This window comes from Berghia stephanieae, chromosome 11 (assembly GCF_034508935.2).
Source record: "Berghia stephanieae isolate SIO BIC M18660-M18661 chromosome 11, UCSD_Bste_1.3, whole genome shotgun sequence".
NCBI lineage: Eukaryota > Metazoa > Mollusca > Gastropoda > Nudibranchia > Aeolidiidae > Berghia > Berghia stephanieae.
The window spans coordinates 16,026,024-16,048,018 of record NC_088370.1 but is presented as its reverse complement, the minus strand read 5'-3'; the positions used below and the strand labels follow the sequence as shown (position 1 = coordinate 16,048,018).

The 21,995-nt window shown below is 35.1% G+C and overlaps 1 protein-coding gene across 1 annotated transcript; it reads right to left on the bottom strand.

Annotated features, from left to right (window-relative positions):
• Positions 1-566: 566 nt before the first annotated feature.
• On the bottom strand, positions 567-21,903 carry LOC144957054 (signal transducing adapter molecule 1-like). The gene is made up of 16 exons (XM_078888005.1): positions 21,748-21,903; positions 19,376-19,460; positions 18,765-18,840; positions 17,999-18,097; positions 14,637-14,722; positions 13,266-13,329; positions 13,005-13,065; positions 12,200-12,378; positions 11,599-11,684; positions 10,649-10,746; positions 9,788-9,876; positions 8,980-9,070; positions 8,429-8,483; positions 6,577-6,790; positions 5,161-5,333; positions 567-3,651 (listed from the first exon to the last, which is right to left on the bottom strand). Exons 1-16 carry the CDS (start codon positions 21,788-21,790, stop codon positions 3,372-3,374), a joined length of 1,779 nt encoding a protein of 592 aa, XP_078744131.1. The 5' UTR covers positions 21,791-21,903; the 3' UTR covers positions 567-3,371.
• Positions 21,904-21,995: the final 92 nt, after the last annotated feature.

The following is a 21,995-nucleotide window of genomic DNA, read 5'->3' as shown; positions in this document are numbered from 1 at the left end:
TGACAATTCAGACAGATATGATAAAGATTTGTTTAATTATACAATTCGCTGCTCAACACACTTAACAAAGAACAAAAAAAAACAAATAAAAGGTTGAATGATCTGATTCCATCATTTTGTCTGTTAAGTCCTTAGATACACGAAGGGATCACAACACCCAGAGACAGAAAATCTCATACAGACACCCGAATCAAATCCAAACTAAATGGGGGTGTACCTAAATAAAATTGACAATGTCAAAACTTCATACAAAATATAAAGACAAACTTGTAATCAGGTGGTCTGAAGTTCGATTCCCACTATTCCCAGTCGAGTCGGGCTGATTTTTTTTCTTCTCTGCTTTGGCTGGCACAGTTCCAAACACACTGTAGAGATTTTTATCTAAATCTTACACCCAGTGCCTGCTCCTAATTATTTCCACTATGCAGATACTCTATTGGGCATCATGAGCTTGCAAGGTAGAGTTTTTGTAAACAAAAAATAAAAAGGCACGAATAGAAAAATCTGACAACTTTTACTTCATCAAAAACCGAGTACTTTTGAGGTCAATACAGAAAAAACGATGGTTTCTTTTCTTTTTTTTTTTTAAAGGGTTTTACAGCGCTTGCAACACATTTAGGTCATATCAACACCAGTAAAAAGGAAGAAAATGGGATAGTTAACTGAGAACGAGCACCAAGATCTAAAATGAGAAAGAGGAAATTTATTTGTTCTAACAAAAACTACTAAGAGAGAGAAAAAAAAAAAATAAGCTTAGAAGATCCATAGTGACATCAACAAAATAATTCATACCCAAAGCTTTTACTCTAACTTGAAAAAAAACCCCAAAAAACAAGAGCATGGTTTGATTTCAAACTAAACTAGATAAATAAAATAGAAAATATGTATGAATGGGATATGAATTGATAAATACATTATTTCTAAATAGCCAAAAAAACCTAACACTGATAAAATCTCACAACATTCAATTAGGTGCCTCCAGCATGATGTGTCGACTAGAGACATTACAAAACCAATTAATTATGTTAAGGACCTGTTTAGCTATGATACTGAACCATGAATTCCCTTCCTCAACTCTATCTGCCACTTTCAGTACCCTCGCCTAATATTTAAGATAAAAAAAATAAACAATAATAATAATTAAACAAACAATACAAAACAACAAAAAAGAATTCTTATCTAAAAAAGAAAGATTGTGTTCTATTGAAAAAAATTAAAATGCATAGTATTAGTTCATAATATTGAAATTGCAACATCCGTGTTATAATAATATTTTGTATGATTCTTGATATATCGGCGTGTGGAAACTAATACATATACAACAGAGATTTAAATAAATACATACAGATATGTACGTATATACACACGTGTAGACGCGTATTCGAATGAATTACATTACAGTTAAATACAAAAGCATCAATGAGAACATCATGAAGCTATAACTCATGCCGGTGATTTGTAAACAAATGGACCTGTATTTATCGAACAATTCAATGGCAAGAGACTTACATGGAGATAAAGATAATGGGAGTAAATCTGACTCATGAATGAACATTGTTCATTCATGAGTCAGATTTACTCCCTTTATCTTTTTCTCGATTTTATTGACTCATTTCGGCACTTCTATTCATTAGTTTTACCAAAGATTTACACTTTATTAAGAGAAGCAATTCTAGAGATTAATCTCACCTTTCAATTGCAATAAATAAAAAATATTCTACCAATTTTTTTCCTTATGGGTAATGACAATATTACTGCTTGAAGCTCGAAGAAATAAATAACAACAGGAAAATGGAACTGAAGCTTCTATTTAATTTGCAAATAAAATACGTCTTGTAGACATTTCAGGTCTCCCCTTTGTTAACTAATCACGATTATTTAGGAAACTAATGACGAATTTGTCTTTAGTAATCTCATTCATCGTGCTTTGTTGATTGTGGAGACGCGATTGTAAAATTAAAAAGAACAGAAATGTGATACTTTCAGATCCAATACCCAATTGTCCTCAATAAAAGCTTATATAAACTTAACACAAATTGCATATTTTGTACAGCTTCAGTTTCTAAACCACCCCGACATAATACACTGTACTGAGATGCTGGGTCACAAATGAGATAGCAATGAGGAAAATAGGATATGGAGAGGTGCCAGATGAAAACAGAGAATAAAAAAAAGTCACAGACACGCGGGTGGCTGGATAGCTCAGTCGGTTGTGCGACTCTCTCTCTCTGTCTCTCAGCCAGGCATGGGATGTCGTGTCAATTAAATCCTGAGTTTGGCACTGACCCCGTGTACTTTTTTATTCTCTGTTTCTATCTGGCATTTCTCCATACCCTATTTTTCTCATTGTTATTGATACTAGTGCCTGCTCCATGGTGCTGATGGTGACAAAAAGTGAAAAAGTAGGAAAATGTTGAACGATTGCCTTTAAGCCCCATTTTTACTGCACTAAACCCCACTTTCAGAGCAATTGAAATGATAGATTATCATTGATACTCTAGCTAACTTCTGGAGAGTGGGAAACTGCACCTGTATGTGTGTTCCACCACACATCAACTCTCTCATTGCTAGCACATTGTTTCGAGAAAATGTAATTGTTAAAAGGAGGAAATTTCTCCTCTGGACTCCAAAATCGCGGATCCGAGGAAAACCATCAGCACTGCTAAATGATATAGCAGCACCTGATTATCTCACACAACTGAGGAACTGAGCTATGGCGCTGGCTTCTGGCGACAACAGACGTGTCGTGAGTGTGAAAAAAGACACAAAAATAGTAAATGCTTCTAAAAGCTGGCTATGGACTGCTATACTATAACACCTGTTATTCTATTCAGTTTGACAACGACAGTTAGATGAAATATGACATTTGACATGAACACAAGATATTAACCCTAAGCCCTATATCGGTGTGATGGATTTATGAAACACTTGTCAAAACGCTCTATCGAAAAAGCCCTCCCTGTTTAATGCGGTGATGAGGCAGGTTTTTTTAAAGTCTTCTGAAAGAAAATTGTCATTAAATTGACTGTGCTCCTGTGTACACCAAAAAGCTTTTTTGAAAGAAAAAAAAAAACAAAAAAATAAAACAATAATTATATTTAAACGCATTATATCGCCCATTTGATAAATCATGTCAGAATTTAATATAATATATGCAACTTGTTCTTCAATATTTTATTTTTATAAAAATGGGTCAAGAAGTAAGAAATATTTGGTTATCAAATAACCAGGTTTTTATAAATGTAACTCGACTCATCTAGCTCCCCCCCCCCCCTATTTTCAACCGTCTGTGAATCATATATTTTGACTCCATTCTGTTCCAATTGAGCGACCTGCATTGTCATTGCAGTATCTTCTTCTTCAGTTTTGATCTAGAGAAGTTGTTGCTGGGGTGGGAGCGGCTGTTGCTGTTGGTGGTACATGGATAGGCTTGGGGGTGGGGGAGTTTGATGGTGGTGGGGGTGGGGGTAATTGACATGGGGAGGGGGAGGACCTTGTTGCTGCTGCTGCTGCTGGTGTTGGGTACCGTTGTTGTTGCTGTTGTTCAAGTCGGCAGTAGTCGTGGTAGTATTGGCCGTGCCGTTGCTTGCTGCTAGGGTAGGGATGCCACCCACGGATTGATGCGACGAGTAGGCCGAAAGCTGAGAGGGACTGTGGAATAGAGAGTTTAAATCAAGGACCAAGTCTGGACAAAGGATTTACTGAAAGTAAACCCCACCACCGCCGCGAAAATTTTTATTCTCTATTGTCTTCTGGCACTTTTCTACTCACTTCATCTCTTGTTGTTACCAACATAAGTGCCTGCTCCACTCACTTTACTGAAAGTACCGTACTTCAGATGCATTCATTTTTAAATAATAACAGTTACTCCTTAAGAAAGATGTTATAAAAACGTACTTTATAACCATTTTCAATCATCTAATACCCTCCCATAACCAAACATTTCAAAGAAATAACTCATGTCCAGTCGTTTATAACTCAATTTAATATCATTCCTTTACCAAACAATTTATTGAACGCACTTTACGACCACAGAATTTGCTTATGTTTTATTATTAATTATTTTTATGTGTGATGGGATTGGGACTGGAAGAATAGAATGAAAGAAGATCAATTGAATCAGCACGGCACTTCGACTGCTATCTATGCTTGTGAGATTCAATCCCATCATAACAACAAAATAAGAAAATACATAGCGTAAAATGAATGCAACAATTAATCATAATTTTATAATAGTTTTATTCCACTACTTAGGAGCAAACTAGTGTATTCGTTATCTTTTGAATTTACATGAATGTGAATTTGGCAGATTCTTGGCATAAAATATATTTTTTTAAATCACGATATCTCGTAAAGCACAATATCCACTAAATGTTGCCAAAGTGCTTTACAAGAGGTGCCAAGCCAACAGCAACACTTTAGATGTAGGACAAGACATCTTGTCTGCAAGGCTTTATTACAATATTTTTTCCTACAGAGATGACACTGTCACTGTCAAGCTAGTCAGGTTACATCCGAGTCGAGCCGGTGTCAGAAAATGATTTTTAAAAAACAAAAAAACAGCCACTTCCAAGGACTCAACTTATTTTTTGCTTAAAGCGTAATTCTAACCAGGGACCTACATACACAAACCTACAAAAGAACTCTTGTAAATACCTGGTATTCCACTTGCAGACCTGCCTAGCAGTACGAAAAATTAGTAGAAATATCAATTTTTGGCTCCAGTTACACAACTGCATTCGCCTCTTTGACGCAATAAATCTTGTTGAAAAGGAATGATTAGTTCCTTAGAACCTATCTATATTAAGGCTTTTGCATCGTTCTTGAATCATCCTGGCGCAATAGCCACTAAACGTGCTCAAAGCGCTTTACAAGGGGTTCCTGTCCAACAGCAACATTAAACATTAAGGACGTGACATGACGCCTGTAAGGACGACGCTGTTAACGGCCAGGTACTCATTTTACAGCCAAGTACAGTGAGAGAATGTGAGTAAAAAGCCTTTTCCAAGGACTCAACTATGCTCGAACCCAGGACCTTCCAATCCGAAAGCGAGTGTCATATCACTAGACCACAAAGCCTCAAAAGTGAATTTTTCTTTCTTTGGAAACTAGGAATATTTTAAATTTCAAGAAGTAGGCAGCTCTGCCTTTGGTCCTTACTTGGGAAACCCTTGACTAGACTGAGGAGGCTGTTGCTGGTTGTAGAGTTGGGAGTGTGGAGGAGGATTAGTAGATCCCATGGAGACTGTGGGTGGTGGCACTCCTAAAGGCATGCTGGGATTCATCCCTTGAACTGGAGGTGGAATGTACGACTGGCCAGCCACACCGTACATCTTCCAATAAAAAAAAACATAAGAGAGAGAGAAATTACACATACATACATACATCAATGGACGATCTTTCATATATAAATTGGAAAGCGTGCACTCAAATCTGTGTCTGAGGAACTTGCACTTTACAAACTCTGGTCTTTAGCTATTTCTTGAGTTGTGTTCTTCACCCACTCATTATTTTTTATATCTCTGCGAAATCCATTTTAAAAATTAATTAAATCCAAGGTGTTCATCATAAACGAATTGATTTATATCTATCTGTTGTTTTTTTTATTAATGAACATTTATATAGCACATTTCCAAGGATTTTGCCATGCTCAATGTTTCATTTTATTCCCACAGTAGGCCATATGGAACCAAATTTCTTTTTCATACAGTACCAGCTGACTGTTAGGCATCCATTTTGTACTTACTCTTAAAACTTCCACCACTGCCAGGTACTCATTTAAACCTCAGTCGAGTGGAGTAAGTATCGATGACACAATCTCAGCACCAGAATTTCCTGTGATCACTATCACCCATCCAACCATTAATAACATAGCTTGACATTTGTGAGAAGGCGAGACACCGTAGGCTGGACCACTGTACCAGACAATCAATATTCTATGACTTGTATGTTTAACTAAAAACAAATTAAAAAATTTATCAGACCACTAGAATCAAGTAGGCCTTTTCTCTTGGCCCTGAGCGTGAAACAGCCAAATGTTAACGTTCTAACATTCTGTTGTAAAAAATATAAGTAAATGAAAAATTGAAACTCTAGGTTGGCAGCAATAATTTGACACCACGAGTTAGGGAATAGGGCAACCAGATCATGAATTTCCTGGGAAAAAAAAATCAGAAAATCAGGATAACTGGCAGGATTGTAATACAAACAAAATGGCTAGTCCTGTCTATGTGAAGATGAAAGGGTTTAACTCTTCATCACCCCCCCCCCCCCACCCCCCTCTCTCTTAACACAACCATCAAGTCAAGAACAAAATGTCAAAACTGTTTTACGGCAGATACTATAAAACACCAGTCACAGGTTTCATAACAACATCTTCCTGCGAAAAAAGTGAAAATTCCAAGAGGTAAAATCTAAGCATAAAATTATGTTGTATTAAAATACATAATACAAACTCACTTACTTACTTATCCGAACCAGTGACCACCTGAGCTCTAGCCCTTCGGTCTTGTGCCATGACGTATACATACAATCAAACAAAAAAGGAAACAAAGGAAAGCCCATGTCAACACTGACCTGCTGTGGTCCCTGTCCTATCCCACCAGGTGGAGGTGCCATTTGTGGTAGGTACATTTGTGGGTTGACTGCCTGGGGCGGCGGTGGACCCATTTGTTGTTGTTTGAGGGCTCCTACCCCGTATCCATATGCCGGGGTCTCTTTCATTAAAGTATGGTACATTTGCAGGGCGTCCATGACCTTCTTGTTGAGCTCTACCAATGTTGCGTGTTTCCTACAATATAACATTCAAACAGACATTAACCCTCTCCTTACCACCTATTGGAAAATCGTCACATTTGTTACGATGCAACCTCACTTTTCTCATCCAGATTTCATTTCTTTTTGCCATAGCTATAAAAACTTGACATTCTGTAATAGAACTCATATCGTCGAACAATATTATGTATAGAATGTGCTTGTTGCTTTTCTGTTTGAGTAAGAATTGTCTGTTTTTTGTGTTGGGTGGGTGTGTGTGAAGTTTGGGGAAAATTCTGAAAATGGTCGATAAAGAGAGAGTTAATATAACGACACCCAAATCATCTTAACAAAATTGTGACCTCCATCTCAAAACCACATCATGGAGGATATCTATTAAGGTTGAATTGCTGCTATGTGCTATAGTGGTATGACACTAGCCTTCGGATCGGGAGGTCCAGGGTTTGAATCCCCCTCTGATAGTTGAATCCTTGGAAAAGGCTCTTTACTCACATTCTCTCATCGTACTCAGGTGTAAAATGAGCATCTGTTAGTGTTTAGTGCTGAAAATATTGTAATATTGCCTAACAGGCACCATGTCTCGTCCTACACATGTTAAATGTTGCTGTTAGTTGGGGACCCCTTGTAAAGCGCTTTGAGCACATTCAGTGAATGTTGCGCTATATAAATGCTCGAGTAAAATTGAATTTGTGGTCAAAAAGTAAGAAAATTGGATAAGATTTTGTTTCGTTCATTATTATACAAATATAGTGTTATAAAAAGCATAAACACCAAATATCAATTATAAGTGATAATAAAATCCACTTCATTCAGACATCACAATTGACTTCTGACTGAGGATTGGGAAAGCAATTTTTAAGGGAGCTATGTTTATAGCTATCACCATCATCATCATTATCACCATTGTCATTGTCCCCGTAGTAGTCGTGATCATCATCACCACTGCCATCATCTTCATGATAATTTGTTTTGTTATTATCTATTCATGAATGTTTGTTTTTGTTTTTAAGGGTTTTATGGTGCTTGCAACACATTTAGGTTATATCAGCGCCAGTAAAACGCAAGAAAATTGGAAAGTAAAAACGTTCTAGATGTACAATTAAAAGGACTTGTTTGAAAAAGTAAGACAAAGGGGAATGGTTCAGATAGGAAGCAGATGTAGATTCCAAGAGCACACTATCAGTGTACTCAGTTTGAGATCACCTAAAAGTCTCACCCAGACACCGGCACAAGATTCCACAAAGAGAAATACACTCAAATGTTAAAAATAAAAAACGACAGTACATAACAGACAGATAATTTACAATTTAAAAATAACATCTCCCAAAACTAACTATACACTTGACTGTTCCCTCACAGCTAGGGTATCCGGCCAGGACCAGGACAAATCCAAGTAATCTTATCCCAGGAAAAGACAGAAAGCATGTTGGAAAACAGATATAAGGGGATAGAAGACACAGTAAATACCTCCCTGCCCACTATGGGAGGTCAGGAACCCCAGCCAGTTGGTAGAACTTTTTCTATTGTAAGGGGAAAGTAAATGATAAGAGTTCCAAAACATTATGGGATAGCCATCCTTAAAATCGACAAGTAAACAAAAGTACAGGCAATCATAAAACCTCACACACACAGCCCACAAAAACACTCTCCTTACTTGTCAATTTTCTCCAATTCAGCATCAATCATTGGCCCCATGGCTTGACACTGGCCTAGAAAAGAAAAATAAAAGGATAAAAACGAACACTTAATAGATGACCTTGATGAAATTGGAATCGGAACTATAAATTTAAAAAAAATAAAAATAAAAATAATAAAAATTTGGAAAGACAACAAATAGCAATGGCCCCCTGGCTTGGCGGGTACTGCCCTAAAAAAAAACCCCCAAAAAAACAACAACAATATAGTACACAAATGAACAATCAATTCAATATATCAGCTTAGTGAAGTTGAAATTTGTGCGTATAAACTACTAATACAATTAAACAAAAACTCCCAAAATAACAAATAAATTTATAAATAACCAGAATAACAGAATGCTGTGGTGGCATGGTACGACAGAAGTCGCCCCACCGTCCCAACAACATCTAACATATTGGAATTAAATCTAATACAATTGATTACTAATTAAAAGGGTCATGAGATAAGCTGGCCTGGGTTAAAAAATTTTTTTTAAAAAGCTTCTAGAAGCTTTGTATTCACTCTCACCTTCCAAGCCCAACATTTCAGCTGAGTCAGGTCTCGTCTCTCCAGTGGGGTCTGCATTCTGAATCATGGCAAGCACATTGTCAATCTTGTTCTGGTTGGTCACAAAGCAAAGAAGAAACACAACAAAATTCATGACATTGTTTCATACAAATATAATACCAATTATACTACTGTTATGTAAAAAAGACTTTTTTTTAACACTCTGCATTTCGAAATCTTAATTATACCCTTCTGTGCAATGTCGTCGTCTAGAAATCCCATGAAAGAAATTAAATCGTGTCCATCAAACAAATGTTTGATCTCAACAGGAATCACCCACATTGTCCAAAAATAAGCAAATGAAGAGTTAATCTATGAAAATAAATAAATAAATAAATTTAAGTAACTCTAGCGGGGCTCAAACTCAGGACCTTTTGGGTCAGATTGCAATGCCTTAACAACTCGACCACCCCCCCCCCCCACCCCCAACATTCCACAAAGATCTAATGAGGAATAAGCCAATTACCATAAATTAATATAAATGACAGAATTAATCAAGTTAAATAACATTTAAAACAAAGTATTTTTGAGATGCATAAAATTATATCAAATACATAGATATAATAAATTAATCTCAACAACGTCACTACCACATTATCTCATTCGTCTGCAGTGTTTCATTCATCCTGTTTTATTGATAAAGGGAGAAACCCGAAACGTCCATTTCATCTGTTTTCGTATATTAAATTGAAGCTTACATTCAATTTCACATTGTTATTAATCTTTTTTTTTTTTTAAATAACTCGCAAAGAAATTGAACTCTGCTCACCTCATCAATCTCGGCCTCTCCTGGCATGAACTCCAATGTCTTAACCTCCACCTCTTCACTGAACTGGACTGATTTTTTCTCCGTCTTCACTACAATTGGAAACAAATCAGGAAAAATAAAATAAATCAAATCTAAATACAAGTCAACTATTATCAATCTTTCTTTTTTTAACAAATTTTAAAAATTGAGCTTTTATATAGCGCAATATCCACTAAACATGCTCAAAGCCCTTTAAAAGGGGTCCCTGACCAACAGCAAGTGTAACATGTAGGACGTGACACGACGCCTATTAGGAAAGTATTAAATATTTCATTACTTTGAGCATTTGAATGCTCTCTTCCTAGAATGATGCCCATCTAGTGCAGATGCATAGTAAATCTTTTAACAGAGCTGCCTACTTGGAACTTCAAAAATTCGTAGATTCCAAGGGGAAAAGAAAAAGTCACTTTAAATAGCTTTACAAATAAATAATTTGCCCTCAGTATGATAAAAAAAAATGAATAAAATTTCATTATAAAGAAATAGAAATTTAGTGAAGAAAAAAATTGATTCTTTTTCATAAAAATATATAAATCTCTTTATCTCCATAAAAAAAATGCTCCAATGTTCCGAATATAGGTTCTAAGGAATCAAAACTTAACTTTTCAACAAGATTTATTGAGTCAAAGAGGAGAATGCTGTTCTGTATCTGGAGTCAAAAAATCCTTATTTCTAAAAATTTTCGAAGTGAAGTACTATTGACGACTAACCCCCTATATACTTGTACTTAGGTTTGCGTCTTTTCAAACTCATTCTAACCAAGAAGAAATCCCAAACTTCCAGTTCTTATTCTACTTCAAAGACCAAATAGCAACGACTCACCCTCTGGTTCTGGCTCAGCTGTCAAGTCTGCTGTGACGAAATTGGCAGGAAACAAACCCTCCCCTCTGTGATTGGAGCCTTTCCACCAATTCGGATCACTGTCAAAAGGAATAGAATAACGGCATGAAAAAGAATCAATTTTTTTCTTCCCTTAATTTCTATTTCTTTATAATAACATTTTATTCAGGAATAATCATTTGAGTACCAGAAAAGTTGTATAGAAAGTAAAACACATATATACAAAATAAACAAAATGCATTGATTTCATTCTTTTGAAAAATCCCTGGGATAAAAATAAAAACAACATTTTATAAACATTTTTTTTTAAATAAATAAATAAACTTTAAACAAATGAAAGAAAGACGAAATAACGCTATTAAAAAGTTTAAAAAAAAAAAAAGAAAAAGAAAAAAGTAAAACAGAAACCAGAACAAGGGATAAATAGATAACAAAAATTTCAATTTACTTAATTCCTTTTCTCACATGTATATATTCCAGGTGAAATCAATTGGACATGCACATATTCATTTGTGTCATTAGATGGATCCATTTTTTAAAAAGCCACGGTATACAAAATTCCACAAAACATTTCATTAGACAAAATAAAAAGTAAATAAATAAATGAATAATAATAATAATAATAATAAAGAAGAAAAAAGAGAAAAAAGATGAAGAAAAGAAAGAAGAAAGAAGAAGAAGAAGAAGAAGAAGAAGAAGAAGAAGAAGAAGAAGAAGAATAACAGCTTTGCTCTAACTCCAAATATAAAACACTATGCGCTTACATACTAAAACCATAGAATAATAAGAAGAAAAAAATGTCTTTAATGAATCATCAGTTACAGGAATACGTTACATAAATCCTTCAACAGACCACATTTTTAGATCCAATGGAGATCTGTATTGAAAACTTCTAGTTAAAAGGAAAAAAAAAGATAACTACTCCAAAGTACCTGTCATCCAAGACACATATAAGCTCTCCTGCCAGAAATGTAAGTTCATTATCCTCAGCAGCCTCAAAGTCATATAAAGCCCGAACCTGTTGGAGAGAGAGAGAGAGATGGCTATGAAGATGATCACGTGACTCGAAATTTATGTTAAAATTAATTATGCTTCAATCAATATATATATATATATATATATTCATTCATCCGTTCTTTCATGGCTCCATTCATTACTGATATTTCAGAACCATTAAAAAGAACAAAAATTAAGAAAAATTACATCAAAAGAAGGCTTACTCAATATTGTATCACGGTTCATCAAGAGATTTTGAGAGTAATCACTTACATAAAATCTAAATGTAAAATCACATCATCCACAGTTATAAATTCATTCAAAATTAAGTTTATCAATAATGTCCATCCAAATGTGCTTGATTACAAAGAGAGAGAGAGAGAGAGAGAGAGAGAGAGAGAGAGAGAGAGAGAGAGAGAGAGGCATAGAGACAGATAGAGATAGAGAGAGACAGAGACATATAGAGATAGAGAGAGAAAGAGAGAGAGAGAGAGAGAGATAGAGATAGATAGAGATAGATAGAGAGAGGGAAAGTACCTTTCGTATCTCCTTCTGAACTGGTCTGCTGGAGGCATGCGATGTAGGATAGGACGCTGGAGAAGATGAGGACCCACTGTATTGTGGATACAAACTGCCACCACCACCCCCACCACTACTACCACTCGTAGCACCAGACTTGGCTTTGCCATCGGATTCTTGGAGAGATAGAGCTATGGCTGAGGGGTTCAAAAGATTAATACACTTAATATAAAGGTTCTTCCAACAAACTTTTAAAATCAGACAATATACATAAACCCTTCTACCTGATTATTATTATTATTTTTTTCTTAACTTCCCTTTATTCATCCCATAGGGGAAATTTGCCTCTAGAGCCTATTCCAAAGGAAAACTGTAATAACCCAGGCATCAGCCGCAGTGCAGAGCTGCAAATTGAGCTAGGGCAAAATGACTTGCTCAAGGCCACACAGCGGGTGATCGAACACGGTACCTTTCGGATACGAAGCAAAGACCGTACCGCTGAACCCCACTGCCCCCCCCCCCCCGACCCCTGTGAATAAATCAACAGGGAATCAAAATGGCCCTGTTGGGAAACATCTCACTCTGACAAGTCTTCGCTAACCATAAATGCCACCTACTCAGTTTTGAATGTCTGAATTAAAGTCAGAATAAACATGAAGATCACCTAGCCTTGATCCTTCCAATACCAATCAACCACTTAACAGAAAACAGACTAAGAAAAAGAAAAGTTTTTTTGTTTTTTTTTTCACATTCTAAAAAACGAGCAACAACACAAACAAAAACAGAACAAAAATCCATCAACTACAACAAATAATTAAATCACCTTTTGCAATGTCATCTTCTTCCTTCTTTACTTGAGTTTGCCCAGTCGATGACTTGGGTTTCTGAAAAACAAAATAATAACAAATACAGTAGACAAAAAAGAAAACAAAACCAAACAAAACAAAAGTGAAAAATAAAATCTACCATGGCCGCTTTAAGCAAAGTACAGATCGGACAAGTATTAGATCAGATAGTGAGGCAAGGAAATAAGCGCCAGTTGTCCTTAATAAGAACCATAAAAAAAAAATAATTATCAACTTACAGCATCAGTGTCTGAAAAATCGTAGCCATCTTTTTTCAAGCTGTCGTAAAATGATGGAATGAGACTGAAATAAAAACAAACAAAAAACACACTTTTAATGCATATAAATATATCTATACACAAATCTTGAAACCATCAAATTGTAAGAGACATAATATCTAGACCCACAACAGGTAACACTGTACAAAGCCTTCACCTTTTATACCACACAATTATCCACATAATGTGTTCAAAGTGGTTTCCAAGCCCACTAGCACTTCTTCAAACACGATTTTTAGATTGTTATCTTACACCAGTGCCTGCTCCCTATTTTATCAAGTCCCAAGCTAACAACAAACACTAAACAAGAACAATGATACATACATCTTACTGTAAGACCCTAGCATTTAATATATAATTTCTTTTTGACAAAGACAACACTGTTATCAGCCAGGTACTCATTTTACGACAGAGTGGCCGAATGGTTAAAAGATCGCATTGTGACTTGGAAGATCCCAGGTCCGTGCCCCACTTCAGGAATTTTGGTTTGTTTTCCTTGGGCATGATTATTAACCCCTAATGTGCTCATATTGGAAAAACTGGGTGATAACTGTTGACACCAGACATTTGTTTGATGGACTATCTAATTTCCTTCATGAAATGCCAAGGCGACGGTATCTACTGCATAGGAAAACGAAGAAAATAAATGGCCATGAAACAAAGGTAAATCCAAAAATAAACAATTTCCTTGCCAAATCAGAGACTACCAAGTAAAACTCTAAATCGACAGTCAGATACACTCAAAAGTAATCAGGTATTTATATATAAGCCTAAATAAGCTCAAAAGACACCAGCAAAGCATCATCTTTCAACTAAGAACACAACACGTACCGCTCAACAGCCATTTAAGCAAAATTACAAAAGACACGCCCCCTTCCTGGCCCTTATGTCAACACCCCAATGAAACAGTAACACACCACTTGCTTGAATTTCAACCTCTTGAAGATCTGAGATGTACATTCCTCCCACCAAATCCAAGCATCAGTAACACATTGTATAATGTATAATCACCTGGAACAACTACAAAAGATGCCTAACTTCTACATCATGGCACAAGACAAGTTCTAGAGCTCAACTGGTCGCTGGATCGGATAAGTAAGTAAGTATAATTTAAAACAAACACGATGTGATATACAAATTTTTAAAAACCCAAAAAACTATTATCTCTGAATAAAAATACGACATTCCTCATGGTTAGGAATTGATTCCATGACAAACACTTGTCTCAAGAAACTGAACACTGAAAATGAATGAATATAATGTAATGAATATAAGTTTTAAAACCTTAAGCACTAGTGTGCGGATGCAAAACATTTACCAACATGAACTCACTTTAACGTGGCATCATCTTTAAATTCCGACATTTCTGCCCAGGCCTTGATCATCAGTCGGAGCTTTTGAGCAACTTTAGGGTGGGCCTGAAGAAGGGGGAAAAAAAACAAAAAATCAATAAACCCAAACATTGTATATGATATTGATATTAGCTCTCTCGAGTTCACCCTCATTGAAAATCTAATCTAACAAATTTGTTCGGTTTTCCATGCATATGAACTCAAGAGAATTAAGCTGCTAGAAGCTGTGAACTGTAAAATGTTTTTAGTAAATTTGTAGTTATTGGCTGAAGAAGGCTTTTGAGCCCGAAATGTTCCGTGTTTGGTATTCTGTTCCTTATCAAAGCTGTTATATATTCATTTTTGTTCATGACTTTGTAAATGATATTCTAGAATGCCATTTGTCATGTGTCAGCTTTGGCTGGTGATTTATGAGTGGAATTTTACAAAATGGAAAAACTGCCAGTCAAGAGGTAATATCTTTTTAACTCATTAAACCCTGGTAATCTACTCAGTGTTGTCTGTTCTGTTCGACCTAGAGACTATTGGTACATTTCAAATTTAAATTTTTAAAAATAAATAAATAAATTTTAAAATTCCTTTAATTCATCCCATAGGGGATATTTTTCTCTTGTGTCTATTATTCCAAAGGAAGACTGGAATAACCCAGGTATCAGACACAGTGCAGCACCGCAAATTGAGCAAGCACCAGGTGACTTTTTGATCAAATTGCTGGTAGATTATCTCAAAAGACACGTTCACACCAATAATACCTGTGTTAGTGGTGAACAGAGGTTTGTGCATACGGAGATGATCAGTGTTAGGGATGATTCAATTCAGTACTGACCCAATGGAGAGATAACCTTACAATACAAATTAACTAAGAAGCTAAGTATATGTAAGTTGATAGATTTTTTAATAAAAATGTTGTCGACAGGGGTAACATTTTATTCCCAGAAATATATAGATACATAATTAGCTTCATGATAGGTACAATTCAATTATAAATTTTCTCTCTCTCTCTATTTTCCCTTTCTACGACCAGTTACTTAAAAAAATTTTTTAAAAGAAACATGTTATCAAGGCAAATTTCTTCTGACCAAACGACTGTATATAAACAATTCTCTATTAATAGAACATTAAATTACGACAAGATTAAGAGTAACAAACCCATTAACACCAGAGGCAGTGATGATACTCACAAAAAGTCAAAAAGGAGGAAAAGTCTCGGAAAAACGGAAAACTCACCAAGAACATTCTTGCACCACAGGAAAGTAGGCAGAATGACTTCTTTTGAGTACAATTTTAAAACGCCCGGAGTCCAGTAAAAGGAGGAAATTTTTATATATATATATATTTTTTTTTTAAAAAGGAGGTATTTTTTAAAGATTTATTATATTAATAGACCTGCATGCGAGTCCTGACCAAATTGTCTGAACTTTTTCACACATATCGCATTACCGGATCTTTTATTTTGTAACTCAGTACTTAGTCATATACATTTTCTTTTGGATTGTCCTACCGAATATATTTATATTAAAATGTTAAAAAGTACCAAACATTTATAGGGACAAGGGACAGCATGGAGGTAGAGTGGTAGTTTGATATTTTTTCAAAAATAAAAATTAATAATTATTTTTTACATAGACAGATAGGCCTTTAAAAAACATTTAATAAGATACCTTACTTTTGGATCTAGGATAAACGGTTCCAAAGTTATGATGATTTTACTACTCTAAATTTAGTCTTACAAAAAGCTCAAAATTGATTGAGAATTCCCCCACTGGGAAGCCTCTCGATAAGGTGACTACTGATTAAAACGGGATCTTAGCATAGAGAAAAGAGGGTTGGTCACTTGTGGTCAACATTAAACATACTGCACTGCCTTCAATCTTTATGAAATTTGATATAGACACAGACAAATGATTTATCTAGATGCCTTCTCTTTTATTTTTTTTGCTATCTCAATTTTGAAAAAGATTTCAAAAGTTTTAAAATGATGTTATTTTTATCAAATTATAATTTTTGATACAATATGTCAACATTGATTTCTATCACTATCACATCAAAAGAAATCTTGATCTCTGCCCTTTAAAATGATACCAGAGCCGTTCATATACTGTGAAAAATAATGCAACAGTGATTATAATTATATGAAAATGTGTTATACAAATAAAGTTGCGCTTCACTTGTCCAATGGCTAATCGGCACCTGTCTACCTACAGACTGGGCTAGGGCGAGGATTGAGTGAGTTAAGAAATCTTGTGAAGCTTGGAGAGAGGACGAGTCTCTGTCTCAGCAGTGAAAACAGCCGTCAACGACTGAGGTGTTTTTCTTTTTTCTCTCTTGTGTTACTCACTTTGACTGTCTGTGAGAATGCCTCTTTATGAATGATTTTCCTTTGCCACCGTAATCGGACCCCCACAGTAGTTTTTAACCTGGAATAATTGATCTTATCTCTAACTCTAAAGAGCAATAACCATCCCAATCATTAGACTTTAATCCACTGGCAAAAAAAAAAAAAAAAATGCAGCACCTGGCTGGGCTGGCTTTCTCACGTACGCCAAAAGAAAATCATCGCCAATTCCATTTGAATAGATTTCGAACACCATTCTCAACTGACTTCAGATCCGACGAACGGTCAAAGAATTGTTCAGGCATGATAACAAAAAATAATGTAAAAGAGTAATAGATCAAAATATACAACGACAAATCCCGAAAGTTTATTGATAGAGCGAATAAAATTGAAATGTAGCAACGTTCAATTGAACAAACAAAAGTTACTTGAATGGAATACCGAAAAGATGAAAACGAAAGTTAACGAACTGCGCATGCTCGATTATATCGATACACTACTCGTTTTTCAGACAATGAAGAGTTGCGGTCGAATCGAAGACTAGCGGAGTTTCCAGATAATTGCCGAACGAGCGTAACGAGGGCTTGAAAGTGCCGACACTCCGACAATTGACGTCACTCGCAATCAGATTACTTTAGCAATAAAATAAAAATAAGTGATCCGGGAGATCGCAACTACCGAGATTGTCGGCACACATGCAGGTCTAAATATTAAAAAAAAAGTAAAAGGAGGAAATGAAGGAAATATCCGCGGATCGAGGATCTGAGGAGGAAAACCGAGGAAAGGAAAGAAAACCGCGGATCCGCGGAAAAGTATCATCACTGCAGAGGGCACCTCCTAGTTGTCATTCATGTAACTCAAAGGGCATATAAAATGAAATGAAAAATGCACTGTCCTTATTCATTAATATATTCTAATGGAAGATGCCATGATAAAAAATTATTCCACTATCAATATTATCATTGTAGTATAAAAAGAGAAGAAAAAGTTTTAAAAATACCACTTACCTTCTGTGATATAAGGGTGCGACACTCCGAAATAAAATCTCTGGAGCAAATTTCTAAATGGAACTGGCGGCCACAGTTGTTAACACAAGCATTAAGTAGCTAAGAATGAATGAGAAAAAAAAAAAAAATAGTAATTAATGACGAAAGCGACCAAATACCCAGTGCATTTTATATTGGAGGCTTGCCTATTTTTGCCTCGCTGGTCAGTTCAAGATTTTAAAATTTGAGGAAAAAGTAAGAAAAAGGGGAAAGGTTCAAATTGGGAACAGATGCAGATTCCAAGACACACCATCAGTGTTCTTAGTTTGAGATCACCTAAAAGCCACACCCAAAAACCAGCACAAGAACCCACTAAGAGGAACACACTCAAATGTTTACAAATCATATGTTAAAAATAAAAAATAACAGTACATAACAGAGAGATGATTTACAAGGAAAAATAATATAATCTCTCAAAACTATAGCTATATATTCGAGTGTTTTCCTCCAGACAAGGTCTCTGGTCAGAGTCAGGACAAAATTAAGTATCTCATTCTAAGACAAAGACAGAAAGCAATTGGTTAAAAAGGTTTAGGAGTATAGAAGACAGCAAGTACCTTCCAGCCCACTATGGGAGGTAGGGAACCCCACCCAGTAGGTAGAGGTGAAAAATCTTTTGAATCTTATAGTTATCATATAACGTTATAACAAGAGGAACTAAATAACATATTGCCGTATTTATGGACAATAAAGATCAATTATCATAATAATTATAATTAATACTCACAGTCAAAGCCTGCATGGACACAAATGGAACTTTGTGGTTAAGTCTTTTGACTATGGATTTCAAACAGTCACGGGGTCTGTGGAGAAGTTTCATTAAATTAGTACCAGAACCAAATGTCATTTATATAGATTAATAAAATGACAAATTTACGACTATGAATCATCGCCAAGAAGGTAATTGCAATAATATCAAAGTTTCGTCAAATTACAAATCAGAAATACGAAGCTAATGAAAAAATTAAAGTTTAAAGACTCATTTTTTTTTTGTAAGTGCAAGTGTTGCACAATGACCAACTTTTTCAGAAAGAAAAACAAAAACCCCAAAAAAATACATCACTTAGACAGAGAGAACTAGGGTGATACTGCAACAGAGAACCCTGGGTTCAAAGTCTCTTCTATATAAAATTTCAATTACTATAATATCACAAGATTTCCCTGCATTATGAAGGGGAATTTACTAATTTAAAAAATACAAATAATCTTAATTAAAAATGTACTTTTTTTTTTTTAGACAAACCTATATAGTACATTTTAGACTCCAAGGTATCTGATGACTGCTAGAGTTGACTATAATACATACACAGCAAACAAAAATGACAACTGCTTGCTTACCCATTTGTTTCTCTTCCTACTTTATCACAGATGTCAAGAAGAAGGCTCCAATCCTCGGTTGTGTTCATTTCATTTGTTGCCTTTTCTGTAAAACAAAATCAGAATTACAAAATTTTCACTTTATTTTGAAATGAAATTCAAATTCGACACAGGTCGAAAATTCGTTAACCCTGAAAGTGCTGAGCTATTTTCACCTTATGTAATTCCCAGTGCTAGGGATTTGGGGGGATTTCAATAAAAACGGGTTGATTTTGTGAAAAAATTCATAAAAAGAAGAAAAAAACAGTGAAACTCAATGAAACTTTGCAGATATCTAAAGATATGATAAAGCAACATAATGACATAACTATGCAAATTAGGTCACATGACTTTGGCAGCCAACTTGGAAAGCTTATAAATATGCAAAAAATACCTGGAGTATGATAACATTGTCTTTATGTGAATCATTATGCATGTGGGAGAATGTGTTTGACGTTGAATAAGTGAATAAACTTGATGGTGTTAATAAATGAGTGTCTTTTATCACTTCAACAAATAAGAAATAGGAGGAGATGAAGTGAAGAAAAAAAAAAAAATAAAAGTCTTGAATGAATAAATCCATTAATCATTGTCAGTAAAAATACAAATTATGAATACATCTTTTATACATAACTAGTAAAGTAACAATGACAACAAAATATAAAAGTAATAATTTGAAAAAATAATGATGTATATTTTCTTAATAAAATCTGATTTTAAATCAGTAAGCCATTTAAGGCTTTTCACTGACGTAAGAATTAAAAAAAAATTACTTGGCACATAAATTAAATACTATACATTAAACATAAAAATTGACAGGTCTCATTAACTATGAATATCTAATATACTTATGGGAACAGAAAAAATAGATCTGAACCAGTCTGAGAAGCTGCCACCTTAGTCATAAGAGTCTCTCAAACCTATTCAAATCTGTCTCCGTTCCCATGTGCTCTGGCAGATTATTCCACGAAACTGCAGCGAAATGTGTTGCTTTGATGTTAGGAACATTAACGGTAACAGTATTGGTGTGCCTAAAATCATGCTTTCTTTCTTTGAAAGTTACAAAATTTTCTAGACATTTTGGGGATAAAGAATTTTGAATGTTTCAGTTGCCATAATTTGCATTCGCTTGGTTCCAAGGGGGATAACTCAAGCCTTTGTTAATAACTCTTCATTAGAGACAGTACTATATTTCTTTCGTTTATGTACACAATCTCTTCCCCCCCCCCCCCTCTTTCTGTGTGTGTGTGTGTGTGTTAATTACTCATTTCTTTATATATTTCTCTCTATCTGTGTGCGTGTGTTATTCTCATTTCTCTCTGCCTCTCTTACTGTGTATGTTATTATATACTCATTTCTTTATATATTACTCTCTATCTGTGTGTGTGTGTGTGTGTGTTATACTCATTTCTCTCTCTCTCTCTCTGTATGTGTGTGTGTTATACCATCCAGCTCTAAAATTATATAAGTTAGAATTCTTCTTATGTTTTAATCATATTCTCTATCAAATTTGCAATAAAATTGCCAAGTTTCAATCTCTTAGTCTTAATCCACGTATTAAGCGAGATACAGCCATAAGTCGAAAAAAAATGCCGAAAAAACGTCCCATATTTTCGCGTTTTTTTCCTCTTTGCGGGTCATCCAAATAAAGGACACCTTTGAAACTGCATAACTTGTTTATTTATGAATGGATATTCAAAATTCAAAGACATTTTTACTCAGTGGAGATAGGGCTTTGATTTCAGACAAAAATTTCCTTGAAAAAGAGAAAAAAAAAAACATTTTTCATAGTCATTGCTAAACAATAAACAAGTGCTAACTAAAACTAAAACAAAACAAAAAATAAACAAATAATAAATGCGAAGAAAAAAGTAGTACATAATTGGTTCACCCAATCAAACATATATGGAGAATCTCTAATGCAGAAAAAGATGGTCGCCCGCTCGTCAGGGACATCAACCCCCGAACAGTGCCGTCTTTGGCCTACCCTGACTCTGACTATCTACCCTACTCTCCTCGCCTCAGCCTCATCACCTCATCTCATCAGTCATCAGACTCCGACTGTAGTTCAGGTTCAATGCTAAAGTTTACTAATCTAAAAAATACTCTAGTAGGTGGATACATATTATCCCTTTTTATTTTTATTCAAAACGGTCAGACAGTTAAATTCTAACTTTCATCTACGTTAGAGTTAGAGGGAAGGAGTCAGCGGATGATGACAATGTCAATGACTAAGAAATCTTTGATAATTGGTCGACTCCCACAAAAAAAATCGAAGTACGGAAGAACTATAATGAATTTTCAGCTGGATATTATTGATAGACAATTTACCAAAACAAATGTATATCTCTTACCGACGTCAGGGTCGAAAGGCGTACTATTTGCGAACAAAGGCATTGTGTTATTTTAGTCCTGTCCAGGTCAACAATAATCTTTCTTCTATTATGATTTTACACCTTATCAGACATTACAATGTTGTCTTTATAACGCATGCGCATTCATATTACGTCACAGGGTTGCCAGATTATTTTTCAACAAAATGCCAGGGGAAGACTCAAAAATGCCAAAACACTCAAAAAAATGCCAAAGTCTGTTGACTCCC